Source organism: Gossypium hirsutum, chromosome A13 (genome assembly GCF_007990345.1).
Source record: "Gossypium hirsutum isolate 1008001.06 chromosome A13, Gossypium_hirsutum_v2.1, whole genome shotgun sequence".
In the NCBI taxonomy this organism is placed as follows: Eukaryota; Viridiplantae; Streptophyta; class Magnoliopsida; order Malvales; family Malvaceae; genus Gossypium; species Gossypium hirsutum.
Window position 1 is genome coordinate 13,676,953 of NC_053436.1, and position 19,665 is coordinate 13,696,617.

At 29.1% G+C, this 19,665-nt stretch overlaps 2 protein-coding genes across 3 annotated transcripts; both read left to right on the plus strand.

Annotated features, from left to right (window-relative positions):
- The first annotated feature begins 1,118 nt into the window (after positions 1-1,118).
- Positions 1,119-4,902, plus strand: LOC107894053 (E3 ubiquitin-protein ligase RING1-like). 2 transcript variants are annotated; one of them, XR_001683135.2, is made up of 3 exons: positions 1,203-2,369; positions 3,105-3,247; positions 4,495-4,902. XR_001683135.2 is itself a non-coding variant. In XM_016819258.2 (2 exons), the coding sequence occupies exon 1, from the start codon at positions 1,345-1,347 to the stop codon at positions 2,362-2,364; it is 1,020 nt and encodes a 339-aa protein (XP_016674747.2). In that variant the 5' UTR covers positions 1,119-1,344; the 3' UTR covers positions 2,365-2,369; positions 4,495-4,902. The 2 variants fall into 2 exon arrangements, 1 of the variants encoding a protein (XP_016674747.2); XM_016819258.2 differs by lacking the exon at positions 3,105-3,247 and having other exon boundaries at positions 1,119-2,369.
- Positions 4,903-6,176: 1,274 nt separating this feature from the next.
- Positions 6,177-9,292, plus strand: LOC107894054 (E2F-associated phosphoprotein). Its single transcript, XM_016819259.2, has 3 exons — positions 6,177-6,513; positions 7,812-7,977; positions 8,853-9,292. Exons 1-3 carry the CDS (start codon positions 6,402-6,404, stop codon positions 9,106-9,108), a joined length of 534 nt encoding a protein of 177 aa, XP_016674748.1. The 5' UTR covers positions 6,177-6,401; the 3' UTR covers positions 9,109-9,292.
- Positions 9,293-19,665: the final 10,373 nt, after the last annotated feature.

A 19,665-nucleotide genomic window follows, 5' to 3' on the forward strand; every position in this document is an offset into this window, starting at 1 on the left:
TGTAATTAAAATAAATTATATTATTAAAGGTATTTTTTATTTTTGATTTTTGATTTTTTTAAAAAATTAATAAAAATTTATACATGATTGAATTTGAACTCACTCTAAATACATTAATAAAAACTTAAATTTACCATTAAACCAAAACTTTATATTAAAATTTTATTTTAATATTATACATATGAAATTATTAATTAACTTTAATAATATGTTTTATTATTTATTATATATTATTTTGGACGTAAAGTTTGTATTTATTTTCATTTCTCAATACATTCCACACAAATTCGGACTCTCCAGGAAAAAAAATACATATTCCGATATATAATCAAACGCGTTGCTGGTAAAAACCGGCACAAGAAAAACTCTGACTCGTCAATCCGTCATAGGTTACCCATTCCATTCATGCAATGCTTTAGAAATATCAACACGTTTTTTATATTTGTGCTTACTCAAACCTCATATCAACTATTTCCTTAATAATCCTTTATTTTTTATTAAAACATTTTGAAAATAATTTAGCATTTTTATTTTTATTTAAAAAAAAACAACAACGCCAATTTATTATTAAAGTTGAAAATTATTGGAAATAATGTCTATTATCATTGTGAAATGCTTTAGAAAAAAAATTTATCTTAGACAAAATTTAATAGGAAATAAAAAAAATATTTTTTCAAAAGTGAGAATGACTTGAATTAAAATCTTAATTTAAAATTAATATTTGATTTAAAAAGCTCTTTATTTAATTTTTTTCAAAAAGAGATCAATTTTAAAATTATAAATAAACTACTTTTATGTTATTCTTATAATATGTATTTTATTTAATTTTATACAATTAATATAAAATGAAACAGTTTATGTAATATTTCGAGGAAGTTTTTTAATTAAATTTAGGTATTAAAATTTTAAATAAATTAAATTCAAAATTCATAAAATAAAATCAAAATAAAAAGAATATATAATTAATATATCAAATATTAACCTAAAAAATAAAATAAAAAAATGGAGGAGGGAGACATAAACCCACTCTCCACCTTATCCCGGATCATAGAAAGTCTAAATAAATCCTTCAATTAATTTATTAATTAAGATTGGTAGGTAGCCTTCGAGAAGCCTCCACGGAAAATGGAAAATTGCAATTAACATTTCTTTTATGGTTATTTTGAGGGTTTTTTTTTTAATATTAACTATTTTTTATCAAATTCAAAATAAATTAATTATAAAATTCTCCTCTAAGATTACCGTACATTATTTTTCCAAATAGAACAATATATATATTAAAAACATCGAAAGCAAAATTCATTTCTCTGGCTGTCCCGTTGAAACCATCTAAGACCTGAAAACATGTCGTTCGACGCCAGCGTCCACGGTGGCGGCGGCGACGCTAACACCGACGGCGCGACCAACAAGCCTTTCTTTTGCTACCAATGTAACCGTACCGTCACCGTAACAATCTACCCTTCCGCTGACCCTTCTTGTCCTCTATGCAACGAAGGGTTCCTCGAAGAATACGAAAACCCTAGCTTTGAAAACCCGAATCCGAACTCAAACCCGTTATCCGAACCCTTTTTGTCGGTATCGGATCCGTTCTCTTCCTTGCTCCCGCTCCTTTTCCCTTCCTCTTCTTCAACGACGAATTCTTCGCCGTCTCCTGCTTCAATTGACCTTCATAACCCTAACTTATTCGGGTCGACCCGGTCAGGCCGGGGTGACCCATTCGCTTTCGATCCATTTACCTTCATCCAAAACCATCTCAACGATCTCCGTTCAAGAGGAGCCCAAATCGAGTTCGTGATCCAGAATAATCCGTCCGAGCCGGGTTTTCGGCTTCCAGCGAACATTGGGGATTATTTCATCGGACCGGGCCTCGAACAACTGATCCAGCAACTGGCTGAGAACGATCCGAACCGGTATGGGACCCCACCAGCATCGAAATCGGCCATCGACGCGCTGCCTTCGGTGAAGATAGCGAAGAATAACTTGAATTCGGAGTTCAACCAGTGCGCGGTTTGTATGGACGAGTTCGAGCAAGGGGCTGAAGCGAAGCAAATGCCCTGTAAGCATCTTTATCACAAGGACTGCATACTTCCGTGGCTGGAATTGCATAATTCCTGCCCTGTTTGTCGTCACGAGCTGCCTACCGATGATCCTGATTATGAGAGGAGGGTTCGTGGGGCGCAGGCTACTGGTGGAGGTAATGACGGCGATAGTAGTGGCGGTGATAATGAGCAGAGGTCGGGGGATAATCGGACGGCGGAGAGGAGTTTTAGGATATCGCTGCCCTGGCCGTTTCGGGCTCGTGGGTCGGGTTCAGGATCAGGATCAGGTGATAATCCGCAGACCAGGCAAGAAGATTTGGATTGAAAACTGTAAGTTCTTTTTTATTTCTTTGCCTTCTTTAACAACTATATCTATCGCATATTCCCTTTTATATGTGTTGCCTTTCAATTTGCGGTTGTTGAAATTCTGGGTTTTAGTTTAATTTCTTGTGTACCATCTACCATGTATGATGAACATGATCATCAAATTTTCTTCCATATGATTGTGCCCTTTGAGGGTTTGAAGGTCTTAGGGCCTGGCAGCATTTGCTAACAAATCATAGGTGTCATTTATGTGAATTTGATCGAAAAGTAATAGTCGAAGCAATCAAATATATGCATTCTTTTAGGGTAACTAAGCTCGAGCAAGAACTTAGATTATTAGTATTTCATTTTATGCACTCATTAATACATAAAGCTTGGTAATTATCTCTATAATAGGAGTGTAGTTATGAAGTTTGAGATCAAGGCTCTTTTTAAATATTCACTGTATCTTAGCTGCTATTATGAAAACCATAAATTACAGTGATAACAGAAGGGTCTTTTTAATAATTTACTTTCCACTGCATGACAGTTACCACTTAAGGTCACTAATGGTTTTGCCAAGTTTGGTTGAGGGTGCATTTTTTGTATTCGACACTCCTGTTAGTTTTTTAATTCTTTATATGGATACTTGCTACATTGATTTTGGAGGTATTATAAGTGGTTTGTTTTCTGAACTTAAATGCTTGCAACTATGTAGTTAACTGGTGTTAACTGTGAACGGCTTGGTGGTCAATCTTTCAGGCTTAAGGTGGTGGGAACTAATCTTACATAAAGATTGAATAGTAAGCTGGAGTTTTCGGTAAAGTGAAATTCACAGGGGCATTGAAAGATGGGGTAGCTGAATCAAGACATGTTTTCTGAAATATTTTGAAGAACAGAAAATTGTAGGACCATGTGATTTTCTTATGGAATTCTTATTACTTATTTAGGCAACTGTTCAACATAAGAGAAAAAGTTAACTCTAACCTTATTTAAGTTGGGACATCCAATATATAACTAGAAATGTATGTAAATAAGTTGCAAGAGAAAAGGGGTGGTGGCTGAGTGTGAGAAATAAAAAATTTGAAAGGTATGTTATTTGTGTACATCCAATATATAATTTGTGACACTAAAATCATATATTGTGGAAGAATCTCCGGGCAAGTTCTGATGGTCATGTAATGTCTAGGTTGTGTATGTGGTGTTGTTCAATATTTCAATCTTAAGCTTGTTCCTTTAAAAGGCAGTTTGAATAAACTTGTGGTCCTAGTAGCCTAGGTTCTTAAGCGATTATATTTTTCTTCTGTGCAAATCTGGCAAATTGTTGTGGACATCTTGATACTTGGAAGGGCAAGTAGCTTTGATTATTCACTTTTAGTTCTGCATGTGGCTTTTCTTGCATTAACATACTGGCGAACTCAATCTGAACATATCTTAAATCCTGTTGAAATATCGGTAAATGAATCGATCTGGATGTAAAAATACAAATATCCATGGTGGAGTTGACTTTTTTTTAATCCATGTTTACTTGATAATTTTACCTCTCAGTGCATCAATCATCCCTAAGTAGCTAACTCTAACGTTGTAATGAGGTTGAATGTTATAGTTATTAAAATTTTAGGCTGCAATGGATCTCTTGTAGGTTTAGGATCATTCTATACCAACCAAGAAAGGTGAAAGGCCACATTTTAAAATTGATTAAAATGTTGAAATTTGTTTTTTGATAAAGAATTTATGCTGCAATTATTCCACAGTACTTGCTATTAATAGAACTGTCTCCTTCTACACTTGTTTTCTATGGTACTTGGTCAAAAAACTTGGGTATTTAGCGGATTCAGTCTATAGAAAGTAAATTTTTTCTGCTATTAAGACAAATGTTATTCATGAAGACCTTCATGCTTGGTGGAAAGGTGATATAGAAGTGTGGTTTTGTTATTTAAGCGTTGGAATTGGAAATAACATTTACTTACAGAACCTATTGTTTCTTGATTCATCAAGTAAAATTATGATATACACAAATCAGAGCTTCCCTCCTCCCCTATAGAACCTATGTTTGCATGGTGTAGTAGTAGTAGTTGCATTCAAATTTACTTTTATATGCATTTTCATGGTCAATTTGAATATACCCTAACTTGGATTTGATTTTTGGCAGCCTTGAAGTGCTGCAAAATATCAGGCATTTCTATCATGAGACGTGGTAATAGATCGACCTCTTTGGATGTCTGGAAAGCGGGGTATGTTCTAAATTAAACATGGAGAACTAAGATTAGAGTGGTTACATTTTAAGAAAATATTAGTTTTTGCCATTTGCTGGTATTATATGTATATCTGAATTCGCTTTGTTTGTTGCATGTGGGATTCAATTAGACTTCCATACATTGTTTGTTGTATAGATTCTTTGGTCCTTTTGCTCAAATTTGCAAACTACTAGAGTGTGAAAATGAACAAAAGGTTCCAAAGTAATGTAGAAAGACAACATGCATGTAGCATATGTTTCAATGTAGAGAATAATAATTTTCAATCATTAAATATATATTTTAAAAAGTAATATTTTTATTGATATGTTTGAGACATAGAGATATTTGATTGATACAAAGTTTCAAGTAAATTTTTTTTTTTAAAATTGTCATTATCTCATTTTCTTAATGTTTTTGTACTATATCCTATACCTACATGACACCCTGTCAATCTTGCTTGTGTGATAATATGCCAAATAGTTTTCTTAATCTAATGTGTAAAAGTAAATTAATTTTACACATTTTTGTAACCAAGTATTTGTTTGATGTAAAAGGAAAATTTAATGTTGAAGGGATATATTTTTTATCAATATGATATAAATCTGATTTTCTTAGTTTATGTTTATAACATGTATATTTATATTGAGTATTTCCAATAATTTAATCATTATAGTTTGATTAAACTTGGCCATCGTCGAAGCTTAAATATGAGCAAACTTCATATGCAATCCAAGTTTTAGTCAATACTTCCAATTGTATTTATGGGACGAAATAATTATATTTTAAGATAAATTTCTTGTATATTAAAAATTTCGAGGTAAGATGGTCTTTTATACTTTTGTTAACTACTTTTGAAATTAAAAGTACTAAAAACTATTTCTTGGAAATTTGAAATTCTTTATTTGTATTACTATTATATCTTCAGTCTGATTTTTTATGTAACTAATGTATTTATTTTTGGAAAAAAAATTATAAATACAATTTGAATCACTAAAATTAAAATTAATTATTACAAAGTTTAATTATATTTTGATGTATGTGAATGGAGAAATTCTAAGTAACTAGGATGTATTATATAAATTTAGATAAGAGTCTGTGTGAGTTAAATTAAAATAAATCTAAAAAGAATATATACATAATTTACTAAGACTTAAATTTGAAATATTAAAGCCTTCGTGACCTTAACTTCAAAACAACTCATTGGTATTTTGACTGATCAACGATGGAAATATTAGGTGGGCATTAAGTTAAATGATAAGGAATTGGATAATTCTTTAAGTAAGATTTTTTTTTGTTTATTTAGAGATTTAATTTAGCTTAATTTTAAATTTAATCGAAGTTAAATACGATTATTGAATCATTGAAGGGTCTCAGCTAATATATATATATAATGTAAAGTGAATTATTTATGAAAAATTATTTCAAGGGTTCTTAACATATTATTTATGATCTCAACCAATTAAAAATAAATATTTTATCTTTTTTTCACGTCATCTCTTCTTACTAACTATATATGTGACGTAAAAAAAAGATGATGTTATTTTTAATTAATAGCGACTATAAATGATGTGGTAAGGAGAGATCACAAAATAATCTCTCCTTATTTTGATGAGAATGACTGAATCATTTTGTACAGGCATGGACTCAATGGTGTTGGCCCATTCATAAGTGAAAAATGGGCCGTCCAAGTCAAGCTCGTTAAGCAACAGATTAAACCCTCAGTACTGGCGTCGTTCGTTGTGAGCTTGGCGGTGTAAGCGGTTTTTTTTTTAATTTTTTTCAGTTTCCGGCAAAACAAAAAAGTGCGGGCACCCACGAAATAATGGAAACGGAGAAGACAAAAACCACCACTTGCAGTAGCAATCAAGTATCGGAGATGGAAGAAGACACCACAACATCAAAAATGGATTCCCCCACCAATTCCCAGCAAACCAGTAGTTTTTTCTTCTCTTAGTCCTTTTATTCTCCTTTAATCTTCACTGGCTTCTCTACCATATATAATTGAAACTCCAGTAGAGAATTTAGCCCTCTTAGTGAATTTCTCGTAGTTTGGTTGCGATTTGTTGGCTAATTATATATATTAGTTAAATTCCAGTATTTAGAAATATTGATTTTGGTTATCCCCCGTTTCCATGCTATTTTTCTCTTTGGCTTCAAGGATCTCGACTAAATTCGAATTCGAGCTATGCGGGATGCTATTTCAGGGGCAAATTCTTCCAATGCTGTTTTCCCTTTACATGATTCAAACTAGAGACCTTGCCAAGCATTAGTCTTTTCCATGCTATCTTGAAACATGACAAGTTGGTATTGTTTAACATTTAAGGGTACCAACCAACGTTTGTTGGATCCGAGTACTTGGTACCCGTAATCAAGAAGTCTCTAGTTTGAATCTTGTGAAAGGAGGAAATAATGCTGGTAGCGTTTTGTCTTTCGTTTAGGAGCTCAACCCAACTTGACTCTAGATTTAGTCAGGTTCAATATTTGCCTTTTTATAGGATATAGAGTAATTTAGTTTTCAATCTATAGTACAATGGCCTGTGAAGTATTTTAGCCAATTATACATTCTAGGTAAAAACACCTCTCCAATCCCTCTCAATTTCGATATTGGGTAAATTGGTTCCTCTCAAAAAAATCACTTAATGTTAATGTTTTTCCGTCTATTTTAGATAATTTTGATTGGTATAGCAACAAATTTAGCCTTCAAAGTTTACATATCCTGTCTCTTTTTATATATTTTTTGAAGCTAAAGTTTTATATATTCTTTTTTAATTTTTATACTTTTTTTCAGATAAAGCTTTTTAGAATCTAGACCAAATTGACAGAATATGTAAATATTGAGGGCTTATTTGTTATTATACCAATTAAAATTACATATAATTGATGAAAAACATTAATGTCGTGATTAATTTTCCTTGGTTGCTCACTTTCGAAATTACAAGGACTGGATTGCTTCGATTTTTTGAGAGGGGCCAATTTGCTTAATATTAAAATTGAAAAGGGTAGGAGAGATGTTTTTACCTAAATTCATTAATATATTTGGTTTTGTAAGAAGTGGCAATAATATGAAGCAGCTATTCTTTCAGTTTTGTTATTGAAGAAAGAGCAGATAAATTTTCTTTTATAGTATACATGATGAACATGAGTTGTTGTGGAACTGTCCATCTGCATATTAATATCTGGTCCTTCCATAAAATCTAATCGGAATTGTTGATTGTGCTGTGTGCATTTTCAGTTTCTGACGATGATGAGATAGACTATTCGATCAAACCAGAATTCTATGACCCGAACCTTGACGACAAAGATGAATTATGGGTCCAAAGTAAGAGGAAAGGTTGTGTTTCTGATGCCGTGCTAAGCTGTCCTGCTTGTTTTACCACCCTTTGCCTTGAGTGTCAACGGTACGTACATTTAATCTCTCCGTTTTTGGCAATATGCAAGTCATTGGAAAACCAAGATACACATTGGATCAGACATTGGTCTTTGAATATTGTCTAGCTACATCAAGCATATCAGTTTTCATGTCATTGTCCTATCATTATGTGTCACTATTCCGTTATTGCAAGTTCTTTTAAGTCTGAATCGAACATTTTCTTAACAATTGTGATTTGTGTATGATAGTATCGGGAAAAGAAATGGACGTATTGTAAAGATGTCGAGTCAAATTGAAATTTGGCTTGTCTTGATCGTGTAATGTTATCTTACCGCACAGTCACATGTACACTCACTCCCTGAGTGAAAAAATTATATATAACATATAATGAAAATAAGATATTTCGAATAAAAAATGTAAAAGATGATGAAAAATGTTAAATAACTGAATATACCAAGAGTGAAAATAGAAGAGTGGATATATGAGGAAAATAATCTTATTTAAATGAAAAAGATCAAATTACTAATATAATTTGATAAGTATATGTTGTTTATTTTGTAGTTTGGTTTTTATGTACTTTTCTACAAAGTATAGCTAAGTCAAGTGACACCAAGCTCAAACAGGCGCTAAAGCTAACTTCCGGTGATATAACTTCTGGCAATAAGATACGACCTCAAGCTATTTCTTCCTTGCATCAAGTTATGGTTCTTTTTGGTTTGAGAGAATAATTACTTTGCAGCTTTTATGTAGTTTTGTTTATGTAATGGCTACATGTAGCATAATATCCTTTTACTGTGATTTAGAGACTCTATTCTTCTTTGTAGCATTATCAAGAAATCTGTGATGCAGTTGAAACGTGCATTTCTTCTTGCCATTAAGCTAAGCTTAATCGGGGTTTTGCAGGCATGAAAAATATGTGACACAATACAGGGCGATTTTTGTTGCGAACTGCAAGATTGAAGATGGAAAAGTCAGGCAAGAAAGGGTAAAACCAAAAAGAGGCAAGCGAAGAAGAGAAACTGTTGAGGGTGAAGCAGTTGCTGCTGCTGGTGGGGAAACATTCAAGTCGGTCCACTGTTCGGTCTGCGCAACGGAGGTCGGTGTCATTGATGAAGATGAGGTATATCACTTTTTCAATGTTCTTCCAAGTGAGTCTTGAGTCTTAGACCTGCTGCTCAAGCTACCAAAATAGTTCGGTGATAGTTCAGTTTTCATGCTTCTTAGTAATGGAATTACCAAGTGATTGTCGCAGCCAATATATTATTATTTTTCCCTTTGGTATATATGGTTGTTCTCGACGCTGATCCGAAACCAATAGTTAAATCATTCGAGCTTTGATCTAATTCGATTTTTTTATAAAATTCAATAATTTAAACTTGAACTTTTCCGAATTAGGAAATACTTTTAACAATAAACAATCTGAATATGTAACTCGAAATCACCAGAATTGATCTGAACATGTAATTTTTATTTGATCCAGCTACAATTTGGTATGATCATTAAAAGGTAATCATCCAAAACTTTCCTGATGTGCTCAATTGATAGGTAAACCTTGTTTAGGTTTATTTTAATTAGTTGATGTAACCAACCTAACGAGGGTTACTTAGAAACAAAGTTAAGATCTGCACTCCAAAGTTGAGACAAATACTTGGATTAGTAATTGCTGCATGATTTAATGTCCAAATCAATTTTGTGCCTTGTTTGATTTTTTGTAATAATATAAGTAGTGAAAAGGTTAATTTCAAAAGTCTGTATAATATGATGACCTACCACATATTTTTACCGTCAATAAAGCCCCAATTAGCATTGAAATCAAAGCAATTCATCTCTCTAATTTGTGAACTATAATGTACCCAAAAATGGAAAGTCCAACCTTTTATACCAACAAAATCTAATTTATCTAGAGTTTTTTTCTTAAATTTTGAACATTTCTTAATTTCTTCCTTGAGAAATATTCATCAGGATTACCAATTTGATAGGAATTTTATTAGTATATAAATTTTTTGAACACCAGGACTGAAGTGCAAGGTTAATTAAAAAATTGTTCTACTCATAAACACCAATATAATCACACACGTTTGTATTTTTTTTTAAATAAAGAAATTATTCAAACACAAATCCAAATTTTTAAATTAGACAAAAAATTCACTCATTTTACAACGTACACGTAACGCTTTCTAATAATAAATTATGGAAAAAGGTTTGAGAATATATGGTCGTCCCAACACAACACCCACAGACTGGCAAATGATGATGGCCCATTGTTCATACAAGTATCCACCATGTGTCAAGTTTCCATTTGTGCTTTACAAATTTACACAAGCTCAGTATCTTGAGAACCAAGAAAAACATTTAGAGATTTTTTTGTATATGTTTTTCTTATCTTAAAGTAATTATTATGTATATTTTGTTAATATTTGATCTCTGATTTTACTTGTGAGTTTAAACATTTCATGATAATATATTTATTTATGAAATTTTATTGATTTTATAAAAATATTTTTTTTGTAAAAAATATTTTTTAATCATTTTGCGGAATTTAAGAAAAAACTCAAATAAAATATATCATATTAAATATAAAATCCGTTAAATAAATAGTAATAAATCGAAGTGAGGTTGTATAAAAAAAAGAGGCGGAGGCGGAGGCAATAGTCATTTTCATAAATAGCTCCAAAAACAGGTAGAGATGGGGTCCAGCTGTTTGACATGTTATTAATGATTTTGTGGCTTTAACTATTTTCTCCTCTCATGGAAATGATAGAATCACCCATGTGGGGCCTTTACTTTTGCTTCAACTTCTGCACTTATGACACTGAGCGTGAGTTTGGATGGGCGGTGCGTTTACTTGCGGTTAGTGTAAAAATAGCGGTGGCGGTGAGATTAGATACTGTAGCGATACTGTAGCGTGAGACAAAAAGTAAACTAAATGCACCGCACCACACCCAATCGCCCATCCAAACCCACCCTGAGTTGGGAACAAACTACGTTTCTATTTCCAACTGTTTCCTCATTTCCTACTTCCCAACTCAACCTTTCTTTTTTCCATTTATTTTTTAAATCTTTTCTATTTTACTTTTTTTTTGCAATGTTTTAATTATTTAATTTTAATATTTCTATAATATTTCTATAAATTTTATGATCTTTGAGTATTTTTTGTATTTTTTTAAAAGTAAAAAATTAAATCAAAAGCTACTGCATATCTCTATTTTATTGATTTTTTTATTTATATTTTAACGATTAATATGAATAAAACGGGAATCATTAACCAAAGGAGTTTAATTGATTTTTTTATATATTTAAATATGATTAATTTCATAGGTTCAATACATACTTTTATTTTACTAAATTTAAATTTATATAATTGTTACACATTTACACATAAGTACCTTTTCAAACACCGTTATAAATAAGGCATCGTTGCGAAACCACTAAACTCAATCTCATTAATATTAACTCCCCAAAAAAATATCACATCTTCTAAAAATATGATTATGAGATGAATGATCAAACCCCAATCCTCTCCAGGAAAAACAAAAGAAGGCTACATACATTTTCTAATCAAATAATTTCTTGGCTCAAATAAATGATCAACTTAGTGACTCTTCGCATTATCTACAATGTAAACTACCATTTTTAGAGAATATTTGCGCCATCTATAAAATAAATCGTCAACATAGTCACCCCTAATATCTTATATAATCTAATTGTTATTAACATTAAAAATTATAAAAATAATTTGTTTAAGGGTTAGACTATTTGTTTAAGTTCAAATGTCTATATGGTATTTTAGAGGATTTGAATAATATATTAGATCCAAAAAATAAAATTAAATAAAACTTATTTAAAATACAGACCAAATTTGATTACCAATATTCAAAGTTGTTTATATCTAGAAATTTAATCAAATTTATACAATACTAGTAAAAAAGTACATAATTATTAAATATTAAATAAAAATATTTTTAAAAAACAAAAAAAAATCATGAGACTAAATAGTCCAAGTAGTCATTTACAATTATGATTAAACTTGAATAGAACTTAGGGTTTATATTATGAATTTAGCAAAATTTAAGTTGGGTTTGGATGGGTGGTGTATTTATCTACAGTTAGTGTAAAAACAGTAGTGGCGGTGATATTAATTACTATAGCGATATTGTAATGTGAGACAAAAAGTAAACTAAACACATCATACCACACCGCACTACACCACACCACCTATCCAAACCTGTTCTTAGTGTTAATATACATGTGAACGTGGTTCCATCCCAACCAAGTTCTTATCCTTACCAAGTTCTAATTATATTGACTGCACCACTTTCTTACCCTTACCAAGTTCTTTCATGTCTAAATAACTTTTACACAAAGTGCAAATATGTTAATGCTTTAAAGAATTAATGATATTTAATGTACCATAATAGGTGAATAATAATATAATGTATTATCATCAAGCAAAGAAAAAAATCATTGAAATACTTATAAATAACTATTAATAATTTTAATTAAATATAATTAAATATTATTTGTAATTGTTATATTTTTTGCATTTATGATTTAAGTTTTAGAGAGTATCAAGTCATAAATTTAAAGTTTGAGTTTAGTGTTTATAATTTATATTAAATTTTATATTTCAGATTTAGAATTTATACTTTAAATAAAATTATTAATAATTTTTTTTTATAAAAACCAACTATTTTTTAATTTCACCGATAATAAAAAAATATTATATCGTTATTCATGCATAAAAGTTATATTCAAATATTCACCTTTAAAAAATAATACAAATGTCAAAATTCATTGGTAACAAAATTTTTCCCAATACATTTAAGCCATTCACTCTTTCTTAAAAAAGCAGACAATATTAAGATAAAATTGAGATATTAATGGGATGGGGCCCTTCCACTGACAAAAGTACAGCCATTTTAATAGAATGCGACCTTTCATTGACATAAAAATAAAATAATAATTACAAAAGAATTTTCTTTGAATTAACCATTTTGACGAAATTTAAAAAAAAAAAAGGTATTTCAATGGAGACATAAAAAGGGAAAAAAAAATTGGAGGCATGAAACATTGTACAATAATAAAATAAGTAGGTTAATAAATGGGGGCTTAGTGGGAATTAAATAAATGGAAAATGAAGATGCTGATCACTAAGGAATGTTCTATTCAAAATAATTAACAAATAATAATAGATGTTATCCAATTATGATTACGTACAGCAAATCTTTGGCTCCATTATCCTTTGTCGTTTCTCCTAATTATCATTTTAATAATACTAACAACGGTAACAAGGGTTAAATCAACATTTAGCCCCTGATTTTTATGGGTCCTTCAACTTCCTTATTATTATTATTATTATTGTTATTCTTAGATTTGGCAGCAGTTTTTTTTTTCTGAATTCGTTCCCTAAAATTGGATCCATAGCATCTAGGACTGTGGCCATGTCATCGTCTGATTTTTTTAAAAATTATATATATATTGTACTTTTTAGATTTTATATAAAATTTTAAAAATTCATGTAATGGTGTGGTACAATATTGAAATGTCGCGTCATCACATCTTAACGTAATCTAAATTTTGAGACCAATTCAAAAAATTTTATAAAGTTTCAGAATTAACATGAACAAAAGAAAATTAAGGACCACGTTAAAATTTTTTATCAAGGTAAAAAACTGACTTCAAGAAGTCAACTTAAATTGGCCTCTCTTGATTAAATGGTATATTTCCGGTTTTAGTCCCATTGTTTTATCAAGAATTCAACTTAAGCTTTTTAAGCTTAATTTTTACCTTTTAACCCCTAACAATTCTAAAATTTTATTTTGATTCCCAATACTAAATTTCTAACTTCGCTCTTCTAGAACAACGTAATTAATTCCATACTAATCTATGACCGTCTGTTCTAATTAAATTAGCCAATAAATGAGTGATTATTGTTGGTATTAAACAGTCAAAAACGACATCATTTACGCACATAACTAATTAGTGTTGAGATTATTAGCTAAAGTTTAAATAGTTAATTGAAAAGTTTTTTTTTTTTTTTTAATTTTGACTTTAGTTTAACTACTTTGTTTTTTTCTAAGTGCGGCCCACGTCAGGCCCATGTAATTTTATGAGGTAATCTAAGGAGTCTTTACTGCTGAAAAAATAGTGTAAAAGACAAAGCAATAATAAATATTCAATTTTTGGATTTAGTAATTTTATGGTGCCACATTTTGATATTGTGACACGTCATCACTTGAAAAATATTAATACACTATAAAGAAATTATAAAAATTAAAAAAAATTCAAGCAATAACAAGGTAGTGTGACACAATTTCAAAGAACCACATTATCATACCTTAACGGAATTTAATTTTAGAGATCAATTTAGAAGAAAGACTTATGTAAATGAAAATTTTAGAGATCAAATAGTCAAGAAAAAATAATAATCTCAATTTCAACACAAAAATAACTTTAAAAATGCCATCATATTATAACCCAAATAAAAAAAAAAGTAAGATTATTTTTCTTAGTTTGGATTTTTAAATGTTTTTTCCGAACTTAGAATACATTATTGAAAAAGTTAATGGATTTTTTTTTGCACAATCTCAATATAGATTTTGATCATATCCATATTTCTTGACACAATACTTAGAACAATTCGTAATCCCTCTCCAACTCATAAATAGAAGAATAATGTGCTTTAACGCACTCGAACCCATGTTCTTTTATATTGACAATAATGTCTATACCATATTTTAATTATATTTTTTAATGTTATTATTTAAAAAAAAAAGTTGATGTACAAACGCAAATTCAGTCTGCTTTAACTTTGTGATTCATTGTTGATATATTTGGAAAATGTTAGGCCTATATTTTATATTAATATCTATATGTTATTTAAATAAAAATATTTAATGAAAATTGCAGTCAAAATATACGAATTATCTAACACGTTTAATAAATAAAAAATTGATATGTGTAATTAAGATAAGTAAAATTTTAATTTTATTATATGACTAAGTTGGTGTTTGGGATTAGTCATTTTCTGTATAATAAAAGCTTGTCTCAGCCACCAATCAAGAATTTTAGTAGGTAGGGATATGTTCTTTTTAATGCAACGCAGGCCCATTCAACCAACACCCAAGATTTTTATTTTCTTTTTCTTTTTTTCTAATTTCAACAAAAATTAATATATAACTAAGAAAAAACATGTGAACTGTAATCTTTTTTTTTTAAGGGAAATAAAAGAATCTTACACAGTTCTTCAAGTTCCATACAACTCTTCAATACTTACTATAAAATGATAATGTAATATAATTAATCCTCTCAAATAACATCGTTAAAATTTTAAATTTTATTGAGCGATGGTTGTTATACACTTGAACCGTGTTTGAGATTGTAGTTGAGGGAAAAAAAACACATTTTCACATTTTTCACCCTAATCACAAAATGTTTTTTCTTCTTAACACAAAAGTTAAACTCTTTTTAAGGTAAATTTATTAAAATAATCTTATTGACTTTATTTATATTAGCTATTTAAAAAACTAGATTAATTAATATTTTATGTATCATTATATTATATCATTTAAATATAAGTTACTATTATATTAAATTATTTAAATATCTTCGCTATTATATTTAAAATTTTAAAATATTATATGTATTTAAAATTAAAAATAATTTATTAATTAGTTAAAAATATTCAAAATGTATAATTCAAGCATAAATTAAATAACTAAAATGAATATTTTAACTTTTTACTATAAATTTTTATAATAATACCAAACACTTGGTACTTTTTCACATTGCTTTCCCACAACACTTTTCAAGCAATGTCAAACACTAACCCCTATAATAATATTTGATATTTAAATTATATTTGAATTTTTCAATTTTCAAATTTAAAAACTACAATATATTAACTATAATATTAACTAGTGAGATTTAGATAATATGTTTAAATAATTCAATTTATTAAATATTATTTTTATTCAATAAATATGATTAATAAATTTTTTAGATAAAATGTAAAAAAAAATTTGAAATAATATCTTAACTACAATTTATTATTATTTTTTCACTTATGAATAGGACAAGATGTTATTATAAATAACTAATTTACTAAGGCTAATTGTTCTATCCATTGCCAGTGGAGCCGAGTGTCTTTTTTAAATTATTTTATCATTATTTTAATACACTCTAAAAACAATTGGCATCTTTTGGTCAAAAAAATAAATAATTGGCATCAACCCAACCCCGCTTGTAAAGGTTTTTCTTTACTTTATTAGTAATGTATAGAATAATAACTCATTTACTAAATAGCAAACTTTATACTTTATTGTTATTGTTATTATATATATAAAATAAATAAAATATAAAAAAAATTTGGTTCTACAATAAACTTGACTATTATAATGAAATGTTGTTTATAGAAGGTGATTATGATTAAAAAAAACCCCTCAAAATCAGTTAAGATCTCAATCCGCCTTCACTCTTGACATTTTTTCTTCCAAGTTTGAGCAAGTTGATTTTTTTTTTATATTCTTTGAGTTGATTTTAGGTAAACATGCTTGATTTATTTGTTGAAACTCTATTCTTTTAAATTTATACCTATTTATATATTTTTTCTAATTATAATATGTTAATTTTTTTAGTAATTCATAACATATAGTTCAATTTAACCTTCTTTTTTTTATAATAGCTTAATTTTATAATATTTAGTATAATTTTGTTAAAAATAATATATTGTAAAGCATTATTTAAATTTTCAAGATAAGTTATAATGTGATTGAAGAAGCCATATAAAAATATTAAATAAAAAATAAGATAAGTTTAGTTGCATATAAACTAATATGGAAAGAGTTCAGAGAGGTATAAGTCATAGTTCGGCGTGTGAGGTTTGTGGACATATCATTGAGGATGTGTTGCATGTTATTAGGGATTGTCTTGCTGTAAGAGATATTTGAAATCGTTTAATTCCTACTAATAAAATTGTTAGTTTTTATTTAGGTAGTTTATAGGAATGGATCGTCTCAAACATGTAGAACAAGCATGACTTGGGATTTGGAGAGGTTGACTGGAAATGGTTTTTTGGGGTCCTTATATGGCGCATGTGGAAAAATCGCAATCTCTTTAATTTTCAAGGGACATTTTGGAGTAATATCGATACGATTAAGGTCTCTTATAGCTGGGCCAGACAGTTGCCCAACGAGATCACCTCAAGCTTCAACATCGTGTTTTAATTTACATGGGAATTGAGTCTACTCGAATATTGATGGTTCAGTAAAACTTGAGGATGACTCTGCTTTAACAGGAGAAATTGTGCGAGATCAAGCTGGGAATTGGATCTTTGGCTTTAATAGATTCTTGGGGAGCTACTCAGAATTCGAGGCTGAAATGTAGGACACCTTAGATGGCTTAGACATCTTGAGTGATCGAGGTTATGTTGATGTACGGTTCAGACGAATAGTCTAGAAGTGGTGTCTGCCATTCAGGAGGGTTTCAAAATAGGATCTAACTCTACTTTGATTAGGAGAACTCTGCAGTGGTTATCTGAGTTTCATCATTGGAGTATTTGTCATATCCCTAGAGAAGAAAATCAGAAAGTTGATAGACTAGTTAAATTGGCTCATTTGGATGGTCAAGGTTTACAAGTGTTTGAAGTTTTCCCATTTAAGGAAATGGGTTACATGATGTAATTTGTTCTTTTATTTTCTTTGTCACACACACACACAAAAAAAAAAATCGCCTTACTTTATTGTCATCCCTACTCGTATTTCCAATATATAGGTGTTGATGAATAACCTTAAGATTGTAATTATAAATATAATAAACGGATGATGAGAGATATACGGTAAAGTTTTTATTTTTAAGTCATTGAACTTAGCATTAACTTTTATTTAAGTTGTAAACTTTTGATGTTATCAAATTATATCATTAACAAAGTAGTTCACTTATGCTAACTTGGTTAACTAATTATATATATGAAAATTTTGAGTTTTAGGATAATTTTTCAAGTTCTAAAATACTTCCTTTTTAGTTATATTGAAATTAAATATCGTTTTCTAAATTTAGATTTGGTTTTGTTGCCATTAATAATAATACATACTTTTATTAAAACCATCAAATCAAATTTAATATTCATAAAACATATATTTTCTAAAGAATGCCACCAAATTTTTATTTAAATAAATTCAATATTAATTACTCCCTTAAATAAATAGTAAACTTGCAAATGTTGTTTTATGTGATATTTAACCGGTTAATATTTTATTAATTTATAAATATGATTTTAGAATTTTAATTTTAATTTTTAAATCTTTTAACACATATTTTAATATAATTTATTTATATAGTGCCCTATTAAATCTCACTAAATCAAACATTTTAAAATAATAAAACTTTTATACGTCAGTATATAAATATCTGGGATTTATTTTACAAATATTATTTTCAAGACAGAAAATAAAAAGATTAAATTATAAAATAATTTAATATTTTTTATTTAATACTTTCTAATATTTTTCATCTTAAACATTTTGTTTTTATTTTTATAACAATATGTAAAAATACAAATTCATTAACTTATTCAAGTTTAACCTAATTAGAAATATATATATATACCTATGCAATTAAGATGTGCATATATGGATATTAAATTTTAGAATTAAAAATATAAATACTGTTGAGTAATATTTTCTCGTGTTGTACTACAGGAAATATAAGGGTTATTTATACACATTCCTACTGCTATTATTACAGCTCACAATGGGCACTCTATTTTGTCTTGACCTTTAGGCCGATGATACTGACATTCCTTGTCCCTAGTACTGACATTCTCTAGGCCTCATTTGGCTTATTAGACGTTTGTTTGCAGAGCATACGGTCATTTCTGATCCTAAGACTGACTCTCCTAGCGAACCTCACACCTGTTAGTCACGAGTGGGGGTCCTCTTCATAGACATGACTCGCGACCTCATCCTAGTGAGGTTTGAGCGAGCTCTCCTCTTGCGACCTCATTCCTGCAAAGCTTACGCGAACTCCCTCGCAGGCTTCCCGCACGAGCTATCTTTTCGAACATCTTGTATTCCCACAAGTTCCTCATCTGACTATGCCTGTAGGCGAACATTCTTCTTCTGGGTTAGGTTCATCCAAGTCGAAGGTCCAAATCCTATCACTCACTTAGACTATCGATTCCCAAATCCTAACAAGTTCATATATATATTTTTTAAATATCAATAAATTCTAAGTGATACATATAAACTCATCTATATCAACATGCATCAATATTAAAATAAAAGAATTCGTCTATGGTTTAGTTTTCATGACATACAAAGTTTAGATAAGAAGATGTTATTTTGATTAAAGGTTAAGTATGTCATCGATCTCATAAACAATTTTGTTTTTTTATTTCACTTTAATACTCAATAATTTAGTCACTAAAAACGAGTAAAACAACATTTAATCTTGAAACTTGATTGTTGTTCTTGATTTGATATTTAAGTGTGATGATGTGCTAGCAAGAGTTTATACCATATCATCACATGAACTTTAAAATATATATTTATAATTTTTTTAATAAATTCATAAATTTGTGTTTTTTAGATTTTATATATATATATTTTTAAAAATTTCGAGTAATGATATTGTTTTTTTGAGAGAGTGTCACGTCCTCACAACTTAATATGAAATCTAAATTTAAAAATTAAATTACGAAAATTAAAAATCTAATGTC

Coding starts and splice junctions, on each gene's coding strand:
- LOC107894053 (XM_016819258.2), top strand. CDS start 1,345: ATGTCGTTCGACGCCAGCGTCCACGGTGGCGGCGGCGACGCTAACACC.
- LOC107894054 (XM_016819259.2), top strand. CDS start 6,402: ATGGAAACGGAGAAGACAAAAACCACCACTTGCAGTAGCAATCAAGTA. Junction 6,514..7,811: donor CACCAATTCCCAGCAAACCA/GTAGTTTTTTCT, acceptor GTGCATTTTCAG/TTTCTGACGATGATGAGATA. Junction 7,978..8,852: donor CTTTGCCTTGAGTGTCAACG/GTACGTACATTT, acceptor GGGGTTTTGCAG/GCATGAAAAATATGTGACAC.